At 37.3% G+C, this 20,977-nt stretch overlaps 1 protein-coding gene across 1 annotated transcript; it reads left to right on the forward strand.

The window, feature by feature from the left end:
- Positions 1–10,568: 10,568 nt before the first annotated feature.
- On the forward strand, positions 10,569–20,440 carry LOC104249683 (putative F-box/LRR-repeat protein 9). Its single transcript, XM_009806159.2, has 4 exons — positions 10,569–10,903; positions 17,473–17,889; positions 19,363–20,026; positions 20,174–20,440. Exons 2-3 carry the CDS (start codon positions 17,534–17,536, stop codon positions 19,973–19,975), a joined length of 969 nt encoding a protein of 322 aa, XP_009804461.1. The 5' UTR covers positions 10,569–10,903; positions 17,473–17,533; the 3' UTR covers positions 19,976–20,026; positions 20,174–20,440.
- The last annotated feature ends 537 nt before the right edge of the window (positions 20,441–20,977 follow it).

Here is a 20,977-nt window from a genome sequence, read left to right on the forward strand (position 1 = left end):
TACAAGCATTCTATAGTTTGAACAATAAATCCTCTGGCCATTTCATTTCAGCTTTAATGAGCATACACCAAGATGATTCAAAGTAGTGTACCTGGAATCGAGAATAGCAGAAGAAGAAGAAGAAGAAAAAGAAGAAGAAGAAGAAGAAGAAGAAGAAAGGCAGGTCAGCAGCAGCAGTAGTATACAATACAGCAACACCACAGCAAAGAGCAGAGCAACAACCAGCAGAAATAACACCCAGCACAAGCAGTCCAAAACCCAGGAGTGAAACCAGAAAATACCAAGCAATTCACAGACAGGAACAGAATGTATTCAGAAATGAGACAGGAGAGTAGATTTTCTGATTTCTGTTCTTCAGATTCTCAAAAAAAGACACTCAGAACCTCAATTAAACAGTAACAAACTGATCCTGATTTTCATTAGTAAAGAAGACCTCACTTTTCAGTATTTAGCTCTCAACCTATTGAACTCTTTAGGGTAAAAACTCAGCTTGTATTTTACCCTTAAACTCTGAATTTCTGATGTCCAAAAATCCCCCCCCCCCTTCTATCTCGAATGACCATATTTATACCCTAAGATAGACCCCTTTTCTAGCCTGTTTTCACACTAGGCAGAATTAAGAAATGTGTGTCTCCCATCATATTCCCTGACAACCACTACTAAGTGTCTAATTTTATTGTTTAGTTTTAAAGGTGTATGGGCAATGCTATATTTTAATCAAGTCTTTTTAAGCCTCCCCACACTATTATGTTTTGTTCCCCATTAGCACTAAACAAATGCATTAGTTTAATGTTAATTAAGTGCTTTACTGACAGCCCACTTAGCAAGACCATTTGCCAAACTTTTAAACCCCCAAAATACCCCTGAAGTACCTGTGACTGCAGCTATAACCAATTCTCCTAAGTTCTGAATGCAACCTTATAACTCACTACTATCTAATTAATATTATCATACCAACACTGAATTCAAACCAATGTCAGATTCATTTCAGACCCTAAACAGTAGGATTCAAATCATCAAACTCAACAACAACTTAAGCTTGAACCAGGTTGAATCAAATAGCAACAAAATAAAGGCCTAGGATTTTAATGATTCAGAACACCCTTACATGGAATGACACAGTTGGTTCAGGTGACAACCAAAACAAAGTTCATGTATTTTCAAAGCATTTCAACTGACCAAGCAATTCAAAACAATGAGACGACCGACTAAGCGATTCAAACATTGTGATGAACTAATCCTTAATTTTAGCAAACGAGCAAACTTAATTTATCGATTGCAAAATCGGAAATGTTCTAACAAATTGACAAACTGCCTAGCTTCAATAATTGACTAAAATTAACGAGTCAACACAAATTACCAAACCAAAGCAAATTGACGTGACAGGAAATTAATCCGAAAAGACGCATAAAAAATGAGATGAAACGGAGAACAGAGAAAACCAAAAATAAGGAAAATGAAAGCTAAATAACAAACTCCAAATGGAAATGGGAAATACCTAAGATGAACGACCAGCTCGGTTTGAACCAAATCCGGCATCTTTTGATTTTGGTCGGAATAGGTCTTAATCACGAGTTCTCAAACGAGAACACACGAATAAAACCTATTTCGGCCTCGAATTTTCAATACAGGCTCTTGATCTGAGAACTCAACGTTCGTTCATTCGAATTGAGATTCGACAAACTACGGTTTGATTCGAGGGGAACTAGGGGTGGTTTAGGGACGAGAGAAGTCATGTGGACGTTGGGTGTTATCCTGGAATCGATTGGATTAGTTAGGGTTTTTTGGTTGATCTTTGATTGAAGATTCGAAGGCCCTGATCAGGATTCGAGGGGAATGGTTAGAAGGGTTAGGTTTAGGGGGTCGTAGGGAAGCTGGGGTCTGAATTTGGGGGTGAACGGAGCACTGTCCGCCGGGTTTCAGGCGATGGAGTATGGTGGCGGCTATTAGGGTTTTCGGTCGTTTGGTCTCTCTGAAAGAGATGACTGAACAGGGGGGTTTGGAAATGAGAGGGGGTAATGGGTCTGGGGTATTTTGGTATATTAGATTGAGAGGATTAATGTGATCTGTTGGATTAGTGAAGATCGACGGTCCAGATTAGGTTAGGGGGTCAAACAGGGTCGTTTTGGTTAAGTACTGAGGTGGGTTTGGTTCGAGATAAACGGGTCGAGTTCGGTTCTTGGATACGGGTATTGATCTATGACCGTTGGACGTGGCTTGGTTGAATGGCTGAGATTTTTGCCATTGAAACGACGTAGTTTGGTCCCTATACTACGTCGTTTCACCATAATGTGAGAAGAGCTGCCTGGACCGGGTTTGGGACATGCCATTGGGCCAGGGATTTGAGCCCAATCCGATTTTCCTTCCTAGTTATTGTTCTTTTCATTCATTTTACTTTCTAAATTATTTTCTAAAATTATAAACCAAGTTAACTTATTAAAAATACTAATTATCTTCTAATAACATTTGTCACATATAATTAAATGCCAATTAACAATAAAATCACACAATTCAACATTAAATGCTAAAAAATGCAAAGTACATTATTTTTTATGATTTTCATTTTCGTAAAACAAATCATTGGTTAATTAATCCTAAATTGTAAATGCAAATGCAACGCATATATTTTTGTATTTTTCAGTAGTAAAAATAGAATAAACATGCACAGACAAATACAAATAAATCACAAGCAACACACAACTATTTTATTTTGAACTTTTGTGGGAGTAGTTCTTGTAGGGCAAAAATTACGTGCTCACATTCTTCATCAGTGATCCCTTCTTGAATAGCCAGTCGCAATGAAGATATTTGACGCTCAAGTGGCAAGACAGCTTCGACTCCATAAATGAGTGAATAAGGAGTCGCTTGTGTTAGCGTGCGGTGAGTCGTCCTATATGCCCATAGAGCTTCTTCCACACGGTCATTCCAATCTCATTTGGATTTGGAGACGATTTTCTTTAACAAGTTGCATAGAGTCTTGTTGAATGCCTCAGCTAGATAATTGGCGGCAACATTGTACATCGAAGAGTTACGTTACTTGAAGCCAAAGAGATCACAAATATTGTCCATCAACCTATTATCGAATGGCTTTCCATTATCCGTTATTATGTAACGAGGAATGACAAAGCGATAAATAATGTTTACTCGGATGAAACTTGCAACATTTTCCTTCTTTACTTCTTTAAGAGCAATAGCTTCAGCCTATTTCGAGAAGTAGTCAGTTGCAGCCAAGATGTATAGGTGCCCACCAAAGGACTTTGGCAGTGGTCCAACAACATCCAATCCCCAAGCGTCAAATGGCCAGGATGCAATAGTTGGGTGCAACACTTTAGGAGGTTGATGAATAAAATTCGCATGGAATTGACAAGCCTTGCATCTTCGAGCGTAGTCCAAGTAATCTTTTACCATCGTTAGCCAATAATATCCCATCCTTTTTATATGGAAGTGGAGCTTTGGTCCGGACTGGTGTGACCCACATACCCCAGAATGTGCCTCTTGAAAAGCTTAGAGAGCTTCTTCTTCTCCTAGGCATCGTAAGAGTACTCCCTCGAATGACCTTCGTATAGAGTATCCTTGTAGTAAAGGAAGTGAGGTGCACGATGACGGATTTCAGTCCTTCTCCTCGAATTTTCTGGAAGTATCCCATAGCATAAGTAGTCAATAATGGGTTGTCGCCATTCTTCTTTCTCAACTTCAGAAACAGCAACAAGATGCTTGAGTTCGTCTTCTTCACCTTCAGCCTCATTTGGCGGCGGTACTACCCATTTATGACAGACGGTAACTTGCGCTTGGTCAGGCAGGGATAATGATGAAGTTAGAGCAGCTAAAGCATCATCCCTCTTATTTTCTTTCCTTGGCACATGCTGAATAGTCATATCACCGAGCCACCTCATCAACTTTTTAGCGTAATCATGATATGGGCGTAGTTCAGGCTTTTTAACCTCATAAATACCCAAAAACTGATTGACCACTAACTGGGAGTCACCAATGACTTGCAATTGCAATTACTTCAAATCAACGGCCATTTCGAGCCCAAGTATTAATGTTTGATACTCAGCAACATTGTTGGAACAAAGTTGTGTCAAAGTGAAGGAGTAGGGGAAGACTTCACCTTGGGGAATGACAAATACTACGCCAGCTCCCCCACGATGCGCAGCACCATTAAAGTACATCTTCCATGGAGGTTGAACTTCAACGACCATTGCGTCCTCATCAGGTAGTTCATCAGTTAGCTCCCAGTCATCAGGTATCGGATGATCTGCCAAGAAGTCTGTTACAGCCTTCTGAGGGATGTACAAAATCTCGAATTGTTGAATTTGGAGGTACCATCTCGCTAGTCTATCATAAGAACAGGTTTTGACATCACGAACTTGATGGGATTTGCTTTAGAAACAAAACAGACAACATGAGCCTGAAAGTAGTGCTTCAACTTTTGAATTGAGAAGACTAGCGCCAAACACAACTTTTCAATTGGCGAATAATTCAACTCGTTAGGTGTCATCATCCTGCTCAAGTAGTAAAGAGAGTTTTCTTTCCCCTCACTATTTTCTTGGGCCAACAGTGCTCCAACAGAGCTTTCCTGCGCCGCAATGTATAGTATCAATGGCTTTCCAGGTATAGGTGCTGCTAAAACTGGAGGCTTCATCAAGTAGGTTTTGATACTTTCAAAGGCATTGTTACAAGCTTGGTCCCACTTGAAAGGAATGCCTTTCTTCATGAGGTGACTAAATGGTTGGCACCTCCCAGCCAGGTTTGATATGAATCTTCTAAGGTATCTTATCTTTCCTTGTAGACTTTTCAATTCATAGATATCTCGAGGCTCAGGCATTTTCAAAATGGCATCCACTTTGGCTTGATCACTTTCGATCCCTCGATGTCGGACAATGAAACCAAGGAACTTTCTAGAAGTAACTCCAAAGGCACATTTCAACGGATTCATCCTAAGTTGGTACCTCCGGAGCAATTCAAACACCATCCTCAAGTCTTTTATGTGGTCGCCCTTCTCTCTTGATTTCACCTCCAAGTCGTCAACATAGAATTTGACATTCTTGTGGAGAAGATCGTCGAAAATATTTTACATAGCCCTTTGGTAAATAGCACCAGCATTCTTCAAGCCAAAAAGCATTACCTTGTAGCAATAAATACCCTTGGGGTGTGGAACGCAGTAAGCTCTTCATCTTTTGGTGCCATGCGAATTTGGTTATAGCCCGACAAACCGTCCATGAAAGACATTGCCTTGTAACTAGTAGTAGCATCGATCATCAGCTCTGGAATAGGAAGCGGGAATTCATCTTTGGGACATGCATTATTGAGGTCCCTGAAGTCAACGCATACTCAAATCTGGCCATTCTTCTTCCTTACAGGAACAATACTTGAAACCCATGTTGGGTATTTAACTTCCCGAATAAATCCAGCTTCAATGAGTTTGTTAACTTCAGTTTCAATCAGGGGAACCAAGTTCGGCCTAAAACGCCTTTGAGCTTGTTTAACAGGGCGAGCACCATTTTTGAATGCAAGGTGATGGACTGCTACTTTTGGGTCCAATCCAGGCATCTCTTTGTAACTCCAAGCAAAGACATCCCTGAACTCTTTGAGTAACTCAATATAAGTTCTCTCTTCATTAGCTTCTAGTAAAGCACTTAGGTAGGTGGGTCTTGGTTCTTCATCGGTGCCAAGGTTAACTTCTTTTAAGGCATCAACTGTCATCTTCACTCCTTCTTCAAGTTCAGGTGGAGCATCTTTTGCATCTTCATCTTCTTGAGGGTCCCCATCATTGAAGGATATGTGATAACACGGCAAAACATCCTCCAATTCCATATTATCTTTCATTGAAGATGGAATGCCATTCTCGACTTGTACAGTAACATGATACAAAGAACCCACACTTTCTTCACTTCATCACGTTTCTTAGTATAGACCAGAGTATATGCCTTTACCTTCAGTATTTTTTTACATGGAACCACAAGCTTTGTTTGTCGCATCATTCTAGAAGGAACCAAATTTTGGAAATCCTTAGAGATCTCCTGGATTTTGGGTGAAGCGGGTATTCTTATGCTTTGAAAGTTTCTCCGGAACTTGTTCCCTTTCTTTAGTGGACCCAATATTTCAAACACAAAGGTCCTCACATGTGATTTTCCAAGTCGATCAAAGATAGAAGGCTTGTTAGAAGCGGCTAATTCATCTTCTACAGTGATATAATTGCTGCTCGCCCTTCTTATTAAGATGCGCACTGGTGACGGTTGCTTGTATCTCAAACCTTCACGTGGTTGCCTCGTTGCATCTTCTGATGGGAGCTTCCCTAACTTTGATAGCTCATTGGGATTGTATCCAGCTTTTTCAAATAGCTTGTAAGCGTTAGGGTCAAAACCTTCATTTGTTCGCTTTGTAGGGAGTGCCACATTCTACAAACGATTTTGGCTACAAACCCTGAAAGCGGAATTGAGGATGACTTTACTACCTCAATTCGTTTAACCGAAAGAGTTAACTCCTTTAGCATGTTAGCTTGGCGATTAGATGGTTCGCTTTTGTCTTTCTTCCTTTTAGGGACATATTGGAGCGCCGGACTTACTTTCTTTCCATAAGACGTAATATTCCCTCTATAAGATTTATTCGCATTGAGTTGTACCTCCTTACTAACAGCTTTGGCTTCACCAGTAGTCACATCTTCTCTTTTAGTTGAGGGCTCTTTATTCTTGATTTTCATGCCATCATCAGCTTTCAGCTCCTTCACAACGCGGTTCTTCAAGTAGAACTTTGCATCGGCGAAGTGTGACTCAACCTCGGTGAATGGCTCATCATCAGCAACTACTGTCTTCTCGACTTCACCCTCGTAGTATTTTAAACATTGATGGTAGGTAGATGGAACTACTTTATTCTCGTGTATAGAAGTCCTCCCAAGCAAAACATTGTATGAAGTCTTCGCATCGATCACATGCAACCATGCACTTGATTGCATATCTTCAATAGTGATTCCCAGCCTGATCGCGCCTATGGCTCTTTGCCCCCTTGGTTGAATCCTTGGATCATCATACGACTTTCTGAGAGTTCGTTCATAGGAATACCAAGTTCTTTCACAGTGTGGATTGGCAAAATGTTCACTGAGGATCCTCCATTAACCAAAATCTGATTTACCCTTTCATCGCGCATATAGCCAACCAGGTACAATGGGCGGTTATGAGGAGTGTCACCTAGAAAAAGATCGTCATTTGTGAATGTGACCTTTTCCTCACAAGCATTAACTTCTTGAGGAGTGGACTCGACGGGTTTTTCCGAAGATGGTGCCAACGGTAGGTCATCACTCTTTTCTTCCCCTTTGTCAGCATGGCAACAAGAGGCGTCAATGCCCTCAAGGGAATAAAAACTCCTCCAAGGTCACTAAATTTTGCGACTTTTGAGGATGGTGCATCTCCACTTTTGATTTCTTCAAATGCCTAACTGGATTCTTTTTCGTTGGTCCTTTTACCATCATCTTCCTTGTTGGTTGTTCTATTGATCCTTTTCGTGGGCTCCTTTTGTGGTGCCTACGACGAGTCACTAATGTCCAACCTTTATCATCATCAGGTTTATTGACTTCAGCTTTGTCGCTCTCCAGTAATCCTTCATCTTTGCTTTCTTTAAAACCGCATAATTCATCCAGACTAAATGAGCCAAAGGTGATAGATACTTGGTTTGCGCTTGCTTTCTCATCTTCAAGCACGATCTTCTTTTCGCGAGCCAAGTCCATGACTTTGTCCTTGAAAACAAAGCACTTCTCCAGAGGGTGGCTTACAAGTCGGTGATATTTGCAGTAATTTGGGTCATTTGTTTTTCCAGCTTTATTTGGTCGCTTCATCTCCGGAAGCTCAATAAGATTTAACTCGAGGAGTTCTTTGAAAATGGCTGGCACGTCAGAATCCAGAAATGGGTATTCCTTCTCTTGCATTTCTTTTAGAGTCAACTTTCCACTTGGCTTATCTTGAAAATAAGTGGATTTCATACTCTGTTTCTTGCTCACCTTCGTCGTGAACTTCACAGGTGACGAGTTGATATTCATAGCTTCTTTGCTTTCAGACTTAGGTACGAACTTGCCCCACTTCCTGACTTCTTGCTTGTCATTCCCTTTGCGAGGTTCATAGATGGGCAGCCTTTCATTTCCAGCGGAGGCCAATGCTCAATTCCATGTCATGGGTACGAGTTGCAAGTTCTTCAAATATGCCAGGCTTGATACCTTGCAAGATGTAGCGCAATCCCCAATGCATGCCTTGGATGCACATCTCTATGCCTGAAGTTTCACTAAACCTGTCTTTGTAGTTGAGGCTTGCATTCTTCCAACAATTGATAAAGTCGATAACTGGTTCTCCCGTTCGTTGACGAGTATTTGTAAGTTCTATCATACTCACAGTACATCTCGTACTATAAAAGCGATTGAGGAACTCTTGCTCTAGTTGACCCCAGCTATCGATAGATCTAGCCTCGAGGTCTGTGTACCAGTCAAAAGCATTTTCTTTTAGCGAGCGGACAAACTGCTTGATGAGGTAATCTCCATAAGTTCCAGCAATGTTGCATGTCTCCACAAAGTGCGTAACATGTTGCTTTGGCTTACCTTTACCGTCAAACTGTTGAAACTTCGGAGGTTGATAGCCAGCAGGCATCTTCAACATATCGACCCTTGCAGTGTACGACTTTGCATATGTAAGGGAAGATTTGGCAGCAACTTCATATTTGTTCTTAATGGTTCATTCGATGAACTCCTTCAGTTGATCGATTGGAATCATCCCTTCAGATGAGACAGGGATAGCCTTAGTGGATGCTGCATGTCTTGGGGGAGAGTCATTCTCTAGAACTTCTGGGAGCTTGCTGGGTGTATGGGTGGATTCTTCTTCCATCAAGATTCCTACCCTGTCTGTTAGCTTGTCAATTCTAGCCTCTCGATTTTGCATGCATTTGGTCAAGCCAGCGGTTGCTTCCGTCAAGTTTGCCAATTGCTCCTCCATAGATGAAGTGTTTGTCACCATGGCTTGCATGATTGTCGTGGACGACGGAGAGTAGCATGGATTTTCACACAGATTGATCCTTGATTGGCTCACGCTATGTGGTGTAAGTGGGGAGGATCCATCACTTGAAGTATCACCATCTTCCTTCACAGTAGAGTGCTTGGATTCGGAGAGGTCAAGCAGAGCAAGAGTTTTCTTGATCTTTTCAGCAACATCGCTTCCTCCTTCAGATGCGTTTGTGGAAGATCTTGCTCCTTTTGAGGATGAAGATCTGAAAATAGGGGTTGATGCAGACGGCACTTGGGGTGTTTGTTGTCCTAGAGAACTTTCTTTGCTCCTCGTAACTGGTCCGAAGCTTCCAAAGGTAACATCGAGGATGCTTTCCACATCAGCATAGAACCTGGAGTTAGCAGCCTTGGCGGAAGTTGAATCGGAGTTGATTTTCTTTGAAGCCATTTCAATGTTCTTTGGTGATTGAAAATTTGAGATGAGAGGTAGAGATTGTCCCACTGGGCGTGCCAGAATTTGTAGATAATAAATTTGCGTCAAGAAAATAAAATCAAGACCGAAAATATCGCAACAATCGTAGTATTTAATTTTAAATATTTGAGTGTACAATCTCTATGAATCCTCTGATTCTTCTTTTCAATGGTAAATATATTCAAGAGCCTTTGAACTTGATCTTGAATCTATGTTTGTTGCCACGAACGATGATCTTGTTCTTGAGCTTTAGTTTGATTGCTTGGACTTGAACTTGATTTGGTCTTCGTTCTTGAGCTTGAACTTGATTTGTTCTTCGTTCTTGAGCTTGAACTTGATTTGTTCTTCGTTCTTGAGCTTGAACTTGATTTCTTGAAATTGAACTTGAAGCTTGAAACTTGTGGAGGAATTTGCAGCGTTTGATCCACGAGCTCTTTCTTGCTTCTTGTTATAACTTCTGGTGTCTTTTCTGAGTTATGAAGACCCCTATTTATAGTTGTGGAAGGGAGAAGTTGTGATAAGAACAAACTCTTTCCGACCAATCAAATTGAAGCATGACATGGCTGCATTTGATTGGCCAGAACATGTCACTTGCACACGTGGCGCGCATGGTCCTATTGGCTCTTCCTCTTGACTTGGCGCGCCACATCATTTGACACGTGGCACGAAACTGGGCCTCTAGGAAGATGACAATTTGGGCTTAATGAAGTGGGCTCATTACTTTAGCCCGATTAAATAGGTTAGGCCAATGGATTAAGACTTATTTATTTAATCCATTTATATTGGACTTATATAATTAATTCAATTATATTAGCTCATAACATATATTTGGACCAATGTATCTTGAATTTAAAATATAGTCCAAATTATTTTACGAATTTAATTTTAATAAAATTTATATGCCCACATGTATTATTAATATTAAATACACATAGGACTATATATAAGATTACCTATACTCTGTAGTACAGCTCTTATATGAGTTTCTCGTGCAGGCAAAACGCAAAAGGACAACATCAACAGTACCCAATGACCAATTTTCAGCTTTTAGGTAAACTAAAAGAGTTTAAAGCTACCTATATCTACATATAAAATATTTTGGCATAGATCCTTCATCCCTTTTTTTTTGGGTAAAGATCCTTCATCCTTAGTTTTTGGTTTTGATTCGGTGTTCGGTATCCGCATTGGAGTCCGATTATATCCGTATTTTGCGTCGTGTAGGGCTCCATTCGGGGAAAGTGCTCTCTACCAAGAAATTTTTCATATCTAGGGCTCGAACCCGAAACCTCTGATTAAGGAAATAACAGTTCCATTCATTGCACCACTTCCATTGGTTATGATCCTTGATCCTTAATGAAATAAGTAAAGCAAAAAACGAAGAAAAGAAGAAGCCGGAAAACATAATACTGTAGTTGCGTCATTTACACCAAATCAGTTCTACTGTCACAACGGTAAGGTCTTGCTGTACTTTATTTTCTTAATTTCTTCTTTATATTTCATCTTCTCTGTTCCATGTACTAATTGATAAAGTGATATTACAGTCACAACGGTAGATCAATTTTCCATTTACCCAGTTTGTTTAAAGTTTGAATAAAAGGGGATGGGTGATCTAGTAAACGCATCCTTATTCTTCTCTCATCTCTCACTTTCTTTAGTTTTCTACTTGTTTAAGTCACCACTCAATCACCTGAAAAATATCTCAAAAACACATTTCAAACCAAAAATCAATGCTGCTTCTTATAGGGGATGAATGGTTTCAAGAATGTTTTGGAAGGTCACTTAACTCTTAAAAAAGGAATTTTTTTTATCCAAAAGATGGGCAATACATTCGCTCAAATTTTGAAACATTTTAAATGGGTTGCGTTTGCAAAATCAACCAAATTTTACTGTTTAAAATTGATTTGGTAATTTTACAGGAATATAGAAGGAAGTAGAGCAATTTTACTACTGTGAAAGTAAAAAGGTGAATTTTTCATCTCAAAAAAGCAACACATCCCAGTGGATGATCTACCAAACTACTGGTGTTAGATGGTGGATGTCGTTGATCTTTAGAGGTGAAAAGTCCAACCTTTTTTCTTTCACGGTTGTGAAATTGCTCTTATTTTCTTTTATATTCCTGTAAAATTCCCAAAACAATTTTAAACATTAAGATTCGGGTAATTTTTAGTGACCTTCAAAAACTTTCTTGAAATCATTCATCCCCTGTGAGAGGGATGACTGAGTACTTTTTTAAAGTTTGTATAATTATGAAATATTCCCTTTTTAATCGTTTTTTTCTCTTTGTAATTTTCGTTCATTTATTTTCTTATCTTCACCAAAAAATTTTGGCGACTTTTGAGTTTGATTAAAGGTTGAAATTTTAGTATTTGGAATTAATTTTTATTAGTTTGTTTGACCCGTTAAGTATTATTTGGTTAGATTTGAGATGTATAGAGAAGAATTCAAAGAAAAAGTGGCATTTGAGAATTTGCGTGGGCTTCAAATTTCAATTTCTTTCGCTGTTTAATGAGAATATGCATAATCTAAGCCTGCTAAACATCTTTATAGGTCGGTTGAAAGAAATTCAAATCCTTTAGACTTAATTCATACAAATATCTCGCGACATGAAATTAATGCCTTGAAAGTTTTAAATTACAACAATTTTATTTATCGGAAAAGGGCTATACATGTCCCTATACTATTAAAAATTAGTTATATATAGTCCTAGTTATACTGCTCGATACTTTCTGCCTCTACCATTGCCCATTTAAATATAATATATTTACCCCTCAAGCTAACAGCCTTCCTGTTACACGTGGCTTCATCTTAAGCCCCCACTCCTTTTTTTATTTTTGATTTTGTAAAGCCCCATCTTAATATTTATTACCCAAATTAATAACCCACCCCAAGGACCACAGTACTTGGGGTTCTCATATTCCTCCACTCCATTCATTTATACTCAATGCTCAACAGAGGAAAATATATAATGCACAAAATATGGTAGCTTCTCAATCGATCTTATCTTCCTCCTTGGTGCTTTATTTAGCTACTTGCCTACTTGATTTTTCAGAAATAAAACAAAGTTTTTAAAATCCCACAAATGTTCAAAGTTCTATACAACTTGTTCTTATACGCCAACCTCTATTTTCTTTCCCTTTCTATAATACCTCTTGGGCGAACAAATATATAATTATTTTAATGGAGACACGAATTTGATTTGATCACTTCGGTATGGGTTTATTTCGGAACGAAATGAGTCCGCTTATAATTTGGTTAGTAGTTGTTGATATTCTGTGTTTTCTAAGAAGTTAGAATTAGAGTACATAAAAATAAAATTTTCTGGCGAAATTACAAATTTTCGGGTGATAGTCCATGTTGAAGGTGATGAGAGGTCTTAAGTTTCATTGTGGGAGAGCAAGAAGGTTGCTGGAGGAATGAAAATAGAAGAGATGGTGAAAGAGAGAAATTTTTTTGTGGAGATGCTGGTGGTCATGGAGGTAGTGGCGGCGGCAAGTGTTTAATAACCTTTAGGATGGGGTCTTGGGGTGGGTTATTAATTTGGGTAATAAATATTAAGATGGGGCTTTACAAAATCAAAAATAAAAAAAGGGGTGGGGGCTTAAGATAAAGCCACGTGTAACAGGACGGCTGGGGGTCCATGTTTGTTAGATTGAGGGGTAAATATTTTTAAATAGGTAATGATAAGGGTAAAAAGTGTCGAATAGTATATAACTAACTAACTAGTATATATGTTCTAGCAGAATACTTATGTTTGTGAAATAGCCTATCAATTAAAACATATATAACTAACTAGTATATATGTCCGCGCTTTGCACGATCGTAAAAGATATCAAATATTAAAAAAAAATATGGATACTAAAGTTCTAGCAGAATACTTATGTTTGTGAAATAGAGTATCAATTAAAACCTATTCAGATAAACTTTTACAACTTCACTTCTTTTGGTCAAGTGTCTAATTTAGAAAAAAATTACTCCTTTGATAAGTTTGAATTATCATAATCCATGTAGTTTTCTACTCATAATATGTGCGTCCAAATCCTAATTTTCAATAATAATTTTTAATCTCTATTTGTAATGTCTCATAAGGCCAAAGTTCTACAGATTATACTATTGATTATAGCGAGGACACATTGACATTTACTTTATTTAAAATGCAACTCCTCTCGCAAACATTTGAATAGGATGTCACAAATGAAGTTTCTTCATCTTTCTTTAATCAGTAGTTGAGAGCGAAAGCATTGCAATTTAAGAAAATCCTTTTAAAAAAACTAGTAAAAGAAAGGAAAATAATTATCGTTATTATATACTAAAGAAAAAATAAACACCGATATATACCTAAAATATTACTATAGTACAATCTTATAAATTGGAATAAAAAAAGAGCACCGAAGGGTATAAAATGCTAAATGGGAAACAATCACCAAACTCTTCTTATGCGATGAAACTATACTTCAATAAATTTAAGTATTTTCTGATAAAACTTATCTTAAACAACATTTGTATATAGATTGATATAGTTCTCAATCTTAGCAACTAACAAACAAATATTCTTATACTATCTAATAAAATACATTAAAGATATTAATGTATCCAGGCTATTTATATACTCTAAAATAGAGAAAATAAGATGTATAAATTTTCAAAAAGAAATATATTACAATTGAAATCTGAAATTTAATACCTTGATACTTGCTTTCACTTCAAGAAAACTCAAATCTATTAGAAACCAAAATAAGATATTCTACTTCTATATACAAAAAACAGAATGAAACCAAAAAAAGGAAGAGAACAATATCAATTAAAAATTATAATAATCTGCTAAAAATAACATATCAATGGATCACTAAAAATAAAAACATGACAAAAGAATTATATCCACCAAATCAGAAAAATAGAAGAGAAAAAACGACATGCGAAAATAATTATTATCAGGAAATCAATACATCAAAGTAGGATAAATGATATTACATTCAAAGTAACAATCTTCTATAGGACAAAATATTACAAAAAGTTAAAGAGCAAAAAAAAAATCCAAAAGTACCTGACGCCAAAAGGAATGGCAACATTAGTAGAGAGCAAATGGACTATTTGAAGGAGACGGACGCTTGAGTGGCATATTTATTTTCATTAAATTAGAGAAGAACATGGTCTTAAAGGTTAAAATAATGGTAGGTACTAAATAGGGTGGTAAACATTGAGTAATTACAAAGATAAGTCACGTACCTTTAGGAGTTGTAATATAATCAATATTAATTGCAATACATTTAATAGTAAAAAGTCCATTGAATGGGAAAATATTTTTGAGCACAAAAAAAGCTAAAAAGAATGAGAAAAAAGATAAATGGCAATCATAGTAAAAAAGAGATGTCCCAAATATATATATATATGATAGTACATGAACATATATAGTCCTTTTCGTTTATTTATTGACAAAAAAGGACCCCTAAACCTTAAAGGAGTTTCGAAACGTGGATTTTCAAGGCACATGTCCTACTTGCCTAAGCGATACTTCCTCCGTTCCTGAACCTATTTCCTTTTTTGTCCGTTCCAAAAAGAATGAATCATTTTTAAATTTGGAAACAATTTAGTATAAACTTACAACTCTATCCTTAACGAGAAGCTTTTATAACCACATAAATACTCTGAGTCCCTTTTTAACTTGTTTAAGATCACAAATTCCAAAAGTCTTCATTTTTTCTTAAATTCTGTGCCCGGTCAAATGAAGTAAATAATATTGTAGTCCTATATATATATATAGATTAAAGGGTCAGGATGTGCTCCGATAATAAATGCTCCGATATGTATCAATACAGGTTTGGATTATAGCCACATGTCCCTCTAAAGGCTTAGATCCTCTGCTTCTCATAAAACTCCTTTCTCTCACTTGGAAGAAAAATACAGAAGTCACTATGTGCATCCTTTTTAGTCACCAGACAACGTTGTAGCCTGGCTTCGCTCAATTATCTGTATCCTTCTCCTCCTTGTATCCACATCTATATATCATAACATTGAGATTTTCAATTCATGAAGACACCTATATTATTTCCATAAAAAATTCTCACAAAGATGTGTTCTTTTTTGTTATAACTGAAATGTCTTTTAATTTTAGTTTTGCTTTCCACAAAGCTGGGTTACCCATCTCAAAAACGGCAGCTCAAATATTGGACTAAGAAAAAATCTGTCGAAGAAGCTTTTCATCACTCATTCGGTGGAGCTCCGTGTTTACCTTTCATTTGGAAGAAAAAGGAGTTTTAAGAGGGGGATAGAAGAAATGAGATCTAAGCATTTAAAATTTCACACGAATACGTGGCTCCAATCCAAATCTGTTTTTTTATAACTGGAGCAGATCCTATCCAAATCTGTAATTTTTCCTCTTGATTTTCAAAACCATATTTTTCACTACTAGGGAGGTTCTTGTTAGACATTGGCATTCATCTCCGCTAGGAATATACGAATCCCTAATGCCATATTTCTAAGCCACTAAACCTGTTCCAATACTCTCTCAATTATCTAAAGGTTTCTTTCAAAATATATTTTGTATTTGTTCAAACCACCAATATAATCCCTTGATTTTTAATCATGAAATATAATCATTAGATGTTTTTAGAAAAGTTAATGCAAATGATAATGGCGGCTACCAATTTCCAAGATGCTAATGTATCAATTTCAATGCTTAACCATTAAGTACTCAACATTCTAGAATCCCACCGTTGTTTATCCCTCGCGGACACGGGAGTCGAGACTTAGATAATTCGGACATACAAAGGGCAAAGATACAAATACACCAATCAAAAAGTATGAGAGATTGGCACTAAATAATCTAATAAGGAAAGGTAGAGGCAGTCCAGAAAAGTATTGAAGATGGGTGATTAAGCAAGATATGACATTGCTCCAACTTACTAAGGACATGACCATGGATAAGAAGGTATGAGAGTTGAGAATAAAGGTAAAGGGTTAGGTAGCTGAGCGTTGTCTTTGTCTGCAACATCAACTTCAGTACATGACTAAGTGTCATTTGTGTATTTTCGTATTCCTTGTCTTCTGTTATTACTGGTTGTTGCTTTTGTTTCGGCTTTCTGATTGTAGTACCTAATATTAGTTTTGTATTTTTGCTTCATTTTTCTTATTCGCGTGCTTGTTGTTGTCCTTGAAAATCGAGAGTCTATTGAAAAAAACATCTCTGCCTCTTGAAGATAAGGATAAGGTCTGTGTACACACTACCTTCTGTATACGGTGGAAACCGGGTTCGTTCATTGTTTGACCAATCGAGGCTGAAACATGGCAGGACAAAAATCGAGCTTGGGTTATATCGAACCAAGGCGCAAAATTAGATCGTCGAGCTCGTGACCCAGGGAATGAGCAAGATCGAGATCGAGCAAGATCGAGACCGAGTAAGATCGAGGGAAACTTACCGAGCCAAATAACGAAAAGGCAAAGTATCTGCAATCGATCGAGGATCACGACAAAATTCTCGGCACGTATCAAGAAGAGGTCGATTAACTAGCAAATCATGAGATTTTTTACCTTGTATAGAATTATGCCAAAAGTAGAACACTCCCACTATATAAAGGGAGTTTTGATTATTTGTAAGACACATCGTAATACACAAAAAGAAAGCAATATACTGATCATTTCTAGTTATTATCATATTGTTCAGTTCAAACACTAGTTGAGACACTTTAGGGTGATCAAACTCAGAAGCTAAGGTTGCTCAATTTTGTGGTTTGCATTTATTTTATTATCGTTAATTCCAATATTGATTCATCTTCTTAATTTGTATTAAGTTATATCACACCTTTCCTAAATACGACTTATAAAATTATTTTGGGTTTATTATTATTGTTGTTGACGGACTCCAAATATCTTATAAAGGGTTATAAATTATTTAATTATGTTAATCTATGAGAAAACTTCGTGTGTATTCTGCACTTGCACATGGATTGTACTCCCTCTATCTGCGCTCCCTATAAAAAGGCTCTGTATCTGGAGGACTGAATTTGCTGGCGCTTTCACTTTGAAGGCGCACTCCCTCTCTCTATCCACAAAAAACAAAACACTAATATTTGGGAAGAAAAAGCAAAATGCCGAGAGGACAGAAAGTCGTGAAACCATCATGTTCATCCTCAATTACACCGCCATCGTCATCACCGCCGTGGGTGGAGCTTCCGATGGAAATCACGGCAAACATTCTGCAGCGGCTGGGAACGGTAGAGATACTGGAGAATGCAGAGAGAGTTTGTAGTACGTGGTGGAAGGTGTGCCATGACCCCGCTATGTGGCGTGTTATTGATTTGAAATATGACGATCCTAGTTTCAAGACGACTAGGGTTTTGGAGCAGATATGTCGGATTGCTGTGGAGCGTAGCCAGGGCCAGTTACTCAAAATTAACATCGACAATTTTGGTAGCAAAGATTTGCTCGACTACATTGCTCAGAGGTTCGTATTTGTTGGCCTAAAATTGTTTTTTAAACTGTTAAATGGGTTGATTGTCTTGGCTTCTCACCTCTGGGCAATTAATGTGATCAATTGATTACATTGAAAATTTAATTAACGATTTCTTAATCAATTGAACTAACGAGTAATTATCTTGATATATGTACACAAAAAGCACAATACTCCCATATAAAGGTACGTGGAGTTAGATATTTCTAAGTTACATTTGGTTTAAATACTATATTTCAAATTTGTCATATGTTTAATTTGGATATTATACTCCTCATTAGAATATTGTGGTATGTTTGGTTTGGATACTATATTCCAAATTAGAATATTGTAGTATGTTTAGTTTGAATATTGTTTTCTAAATTAGAATAATGTGGCATGTTCGATTTGGATTGTATTCCAAATTAGAATATTGTGCTATGTTTCAGAATATGTGAGAACAGAAGCAGATCCAGGATTTTAATTAAATGGGTATAGATTTTAAGATTTTTAGCATTGAACGCAATGTACTATTAAAATTATGGGTTCAAATCTAATACTTATTGTGATTTTAGTAGGTTTTTACATATAAATTCATACTGCATGTCGAAAGTTATGGATTCAGTTGAATCTGTAGCCAAAAGGCTACATTCGCACCTGTGTGGTAAGATTTGGAGGTATAGAGTGTAATACTTTTGAGATATTTAATGTAATTTCAAAACTTGAGTATATCATGAAAGTGAGTCCTCTAAATGGGTATGTTATGAAACTTACCTATATTTTTATATGATAATCCTTGTTGTTAAACTATTTGATATTACCTAAGAATGTGCAAGTACCATGTTCCACTGTACTTATTGGCCACGATTAGTGCAAATGAAATCTGGTTTAGTTACTCCTATAAGATAATTTAGCCTACTAACCAGTCTCAGGTAACTAGCAAGATCTTCCAATGCTCTTCTCTATCCAAGAATGGTTTTGACATTTGGATTCATAGGACTGTTAATATAGTTGCAATTTAACATGCATGTTTCCTCTATTCTGTCCAAAAGTGTACTCTTTTTGTAAGATAGAAATGCCTGAATATCTGAATGAGAAATTCTTAAATCCAGGCCGATATTATAGTACTCCCTCCATTCTAATTTAGGTGTCTTACTTTCTTTTTTGTTCTGTTTCAAAGAGAATGCCTCTTTCTATGTTTAGTAACTCTTTCACTGCAACTTTTCACATGGCATATTTAAGATACAAGATTCAAGGACATTTTGGTACACTACACACATCTTTAGCTTAGGACCACAAGATTTAAAAGTCTCTTTTACTTTCTTAAACTCTGTGCCCAGTCAAACTAAGACACATAAATTGAAACGGAGGGAGTAATCAATTTTTTTTTTACCTTGTGGGTGTTTTTGTAATTGCTCATTTGTTTTTGTTGCCACCCTTGAAAAAGGAGTTCTCTTAATGTAATCAATTTGTTATTCTTTCTAACAGATCAAGTCAGCTCAGACATCTCCGACTTGTCAAGTGTTATAACTTAGCTGGAGGTTTGGCTGCAGTTGCCAAGAATTTCCCGTTGTTGGAGGAGTTGCACTTCCACTCCACCGTGATTACTCAAGATGATATAGAAAGTGTTGGTTGCTATTGCCCTCTGCTCAAGTCATTTATATTGAATGACAGTGTATCCGTTATATTTGGACTTCCATCATCTCACGGCGATTATCAAGCTCTAGCTATTGCCAGAAGTATGCCTAAATTGCAGCACCTTTCGCTTCTTGAGAATACCTTCACAAATGTAGGATTGCAGGCCATTCTTGATGGCTGTCCACACCTTGAATTGCTTGACTTGCGGCGCTGTTATAATCTAAATCTTGAAGCGGATTTAGGAAGAAGATGTAGGCAACAGATTGTAGATTTAAAACTCCCTCATGATTCCACTCATGATTATGAATTTGATTCTGGACTTGGGCATTACTGGGCTTTTGATGATGGCTACAAATCTGTGTTCGCCGATATTGCTTATGATTATAGTCACGTCCTTGGCCTCAGAGACTATCAAGAGTATGATTATGGTTACTTTGATGAAGAAGAAGATTACTTTAATTGATGACTCCAGTTACTTTTATTGATGTCATGTTCAAACCAAAAATTACTGATGGTAAGGACGAAATCTTTTAATACCTGCTTTCTTTCATCTTTCTTTTCTTTTGTTCTGCTCACCACAGGATATAGAAAGAGAAGTGGAGATCATAAAATGGCTATTTGATACAGAACATTGTTGGTGGTTGCATTTTGTATTTTGCAGGTTTTTGGTTGCTTTTGGGTTATATGCATGGCATCTTTTTGCAACAGTAACAGGTGATATGTTTAGTTTTATACATAGTTTGCTGCTTGATTGTAATTAGAATGACCAAACTAATCCTCTACCTTTTGCATTTGAGGTGGCCTAATAGATAACTTTTGCCCTTCTTTTGTTCCCCTTCTTATTCAAGTTTGCTGTGTATCTACTTTTTGGAGCTTGGGTATCGAAGCTACTTCTGCTGTACATGTTCAGAGTAATTTCGTTCTTGTCCGCCGGTTGAGCTTGCACATAATTATGTTTTTCAATGTTCCAATTAAGTACTGGCTAAGCAAATTACTGGCATTAGTTATTTCTTCCTAATCAAGGTTGAAACTGATTTCAAGTCTGTCGTGAACTCTTCCATTGCATTGGGTTCTTTTAGATGTCTAAAAATGGCATATTGTTTGCAAAGTTGAACGGATGGTCAAACAAAGAAAACGCTAAAAACTATGGAGATTGTAGTTTCTAGCTTGACAATGGAATGGAAATTACAATAAACACAGTTGATGAATCCCAACTCAAGTGTCACGTTTTGTTTGTAATGCTTGCATGGATATCCAATTACTTAGGTCCAAATTGCAACACACCAGGGTCACCAAGTGGTTATTCGTCAAGGGACAAACCTTGATTCCCTGGAACCGTCGAACCCCGGACCTTGAACCGCAGCTTTTGACCCTCCGACTCCGGACACTAACCCTCTACCAGCGACTCCAGACACCAATCCCTGAGATCCCCCTAACCTTGCACCCTATTAATTTATTCCCTTTG

This window comes from Nicotiana sylvestris, chromosome 12 (genome assembly GCF_000393655.2).
Source record: "Nicotiana sylvestris chromosome 12, ASM39365v2, whole genome shotgun sequence".
Lineage (NCBI taxonomy): Eukaryota > Viridiplantae > Streptophyta > Magnoliopsida > Solanales > Solanaceae > Nicotiana > Nicotiana sylvestris.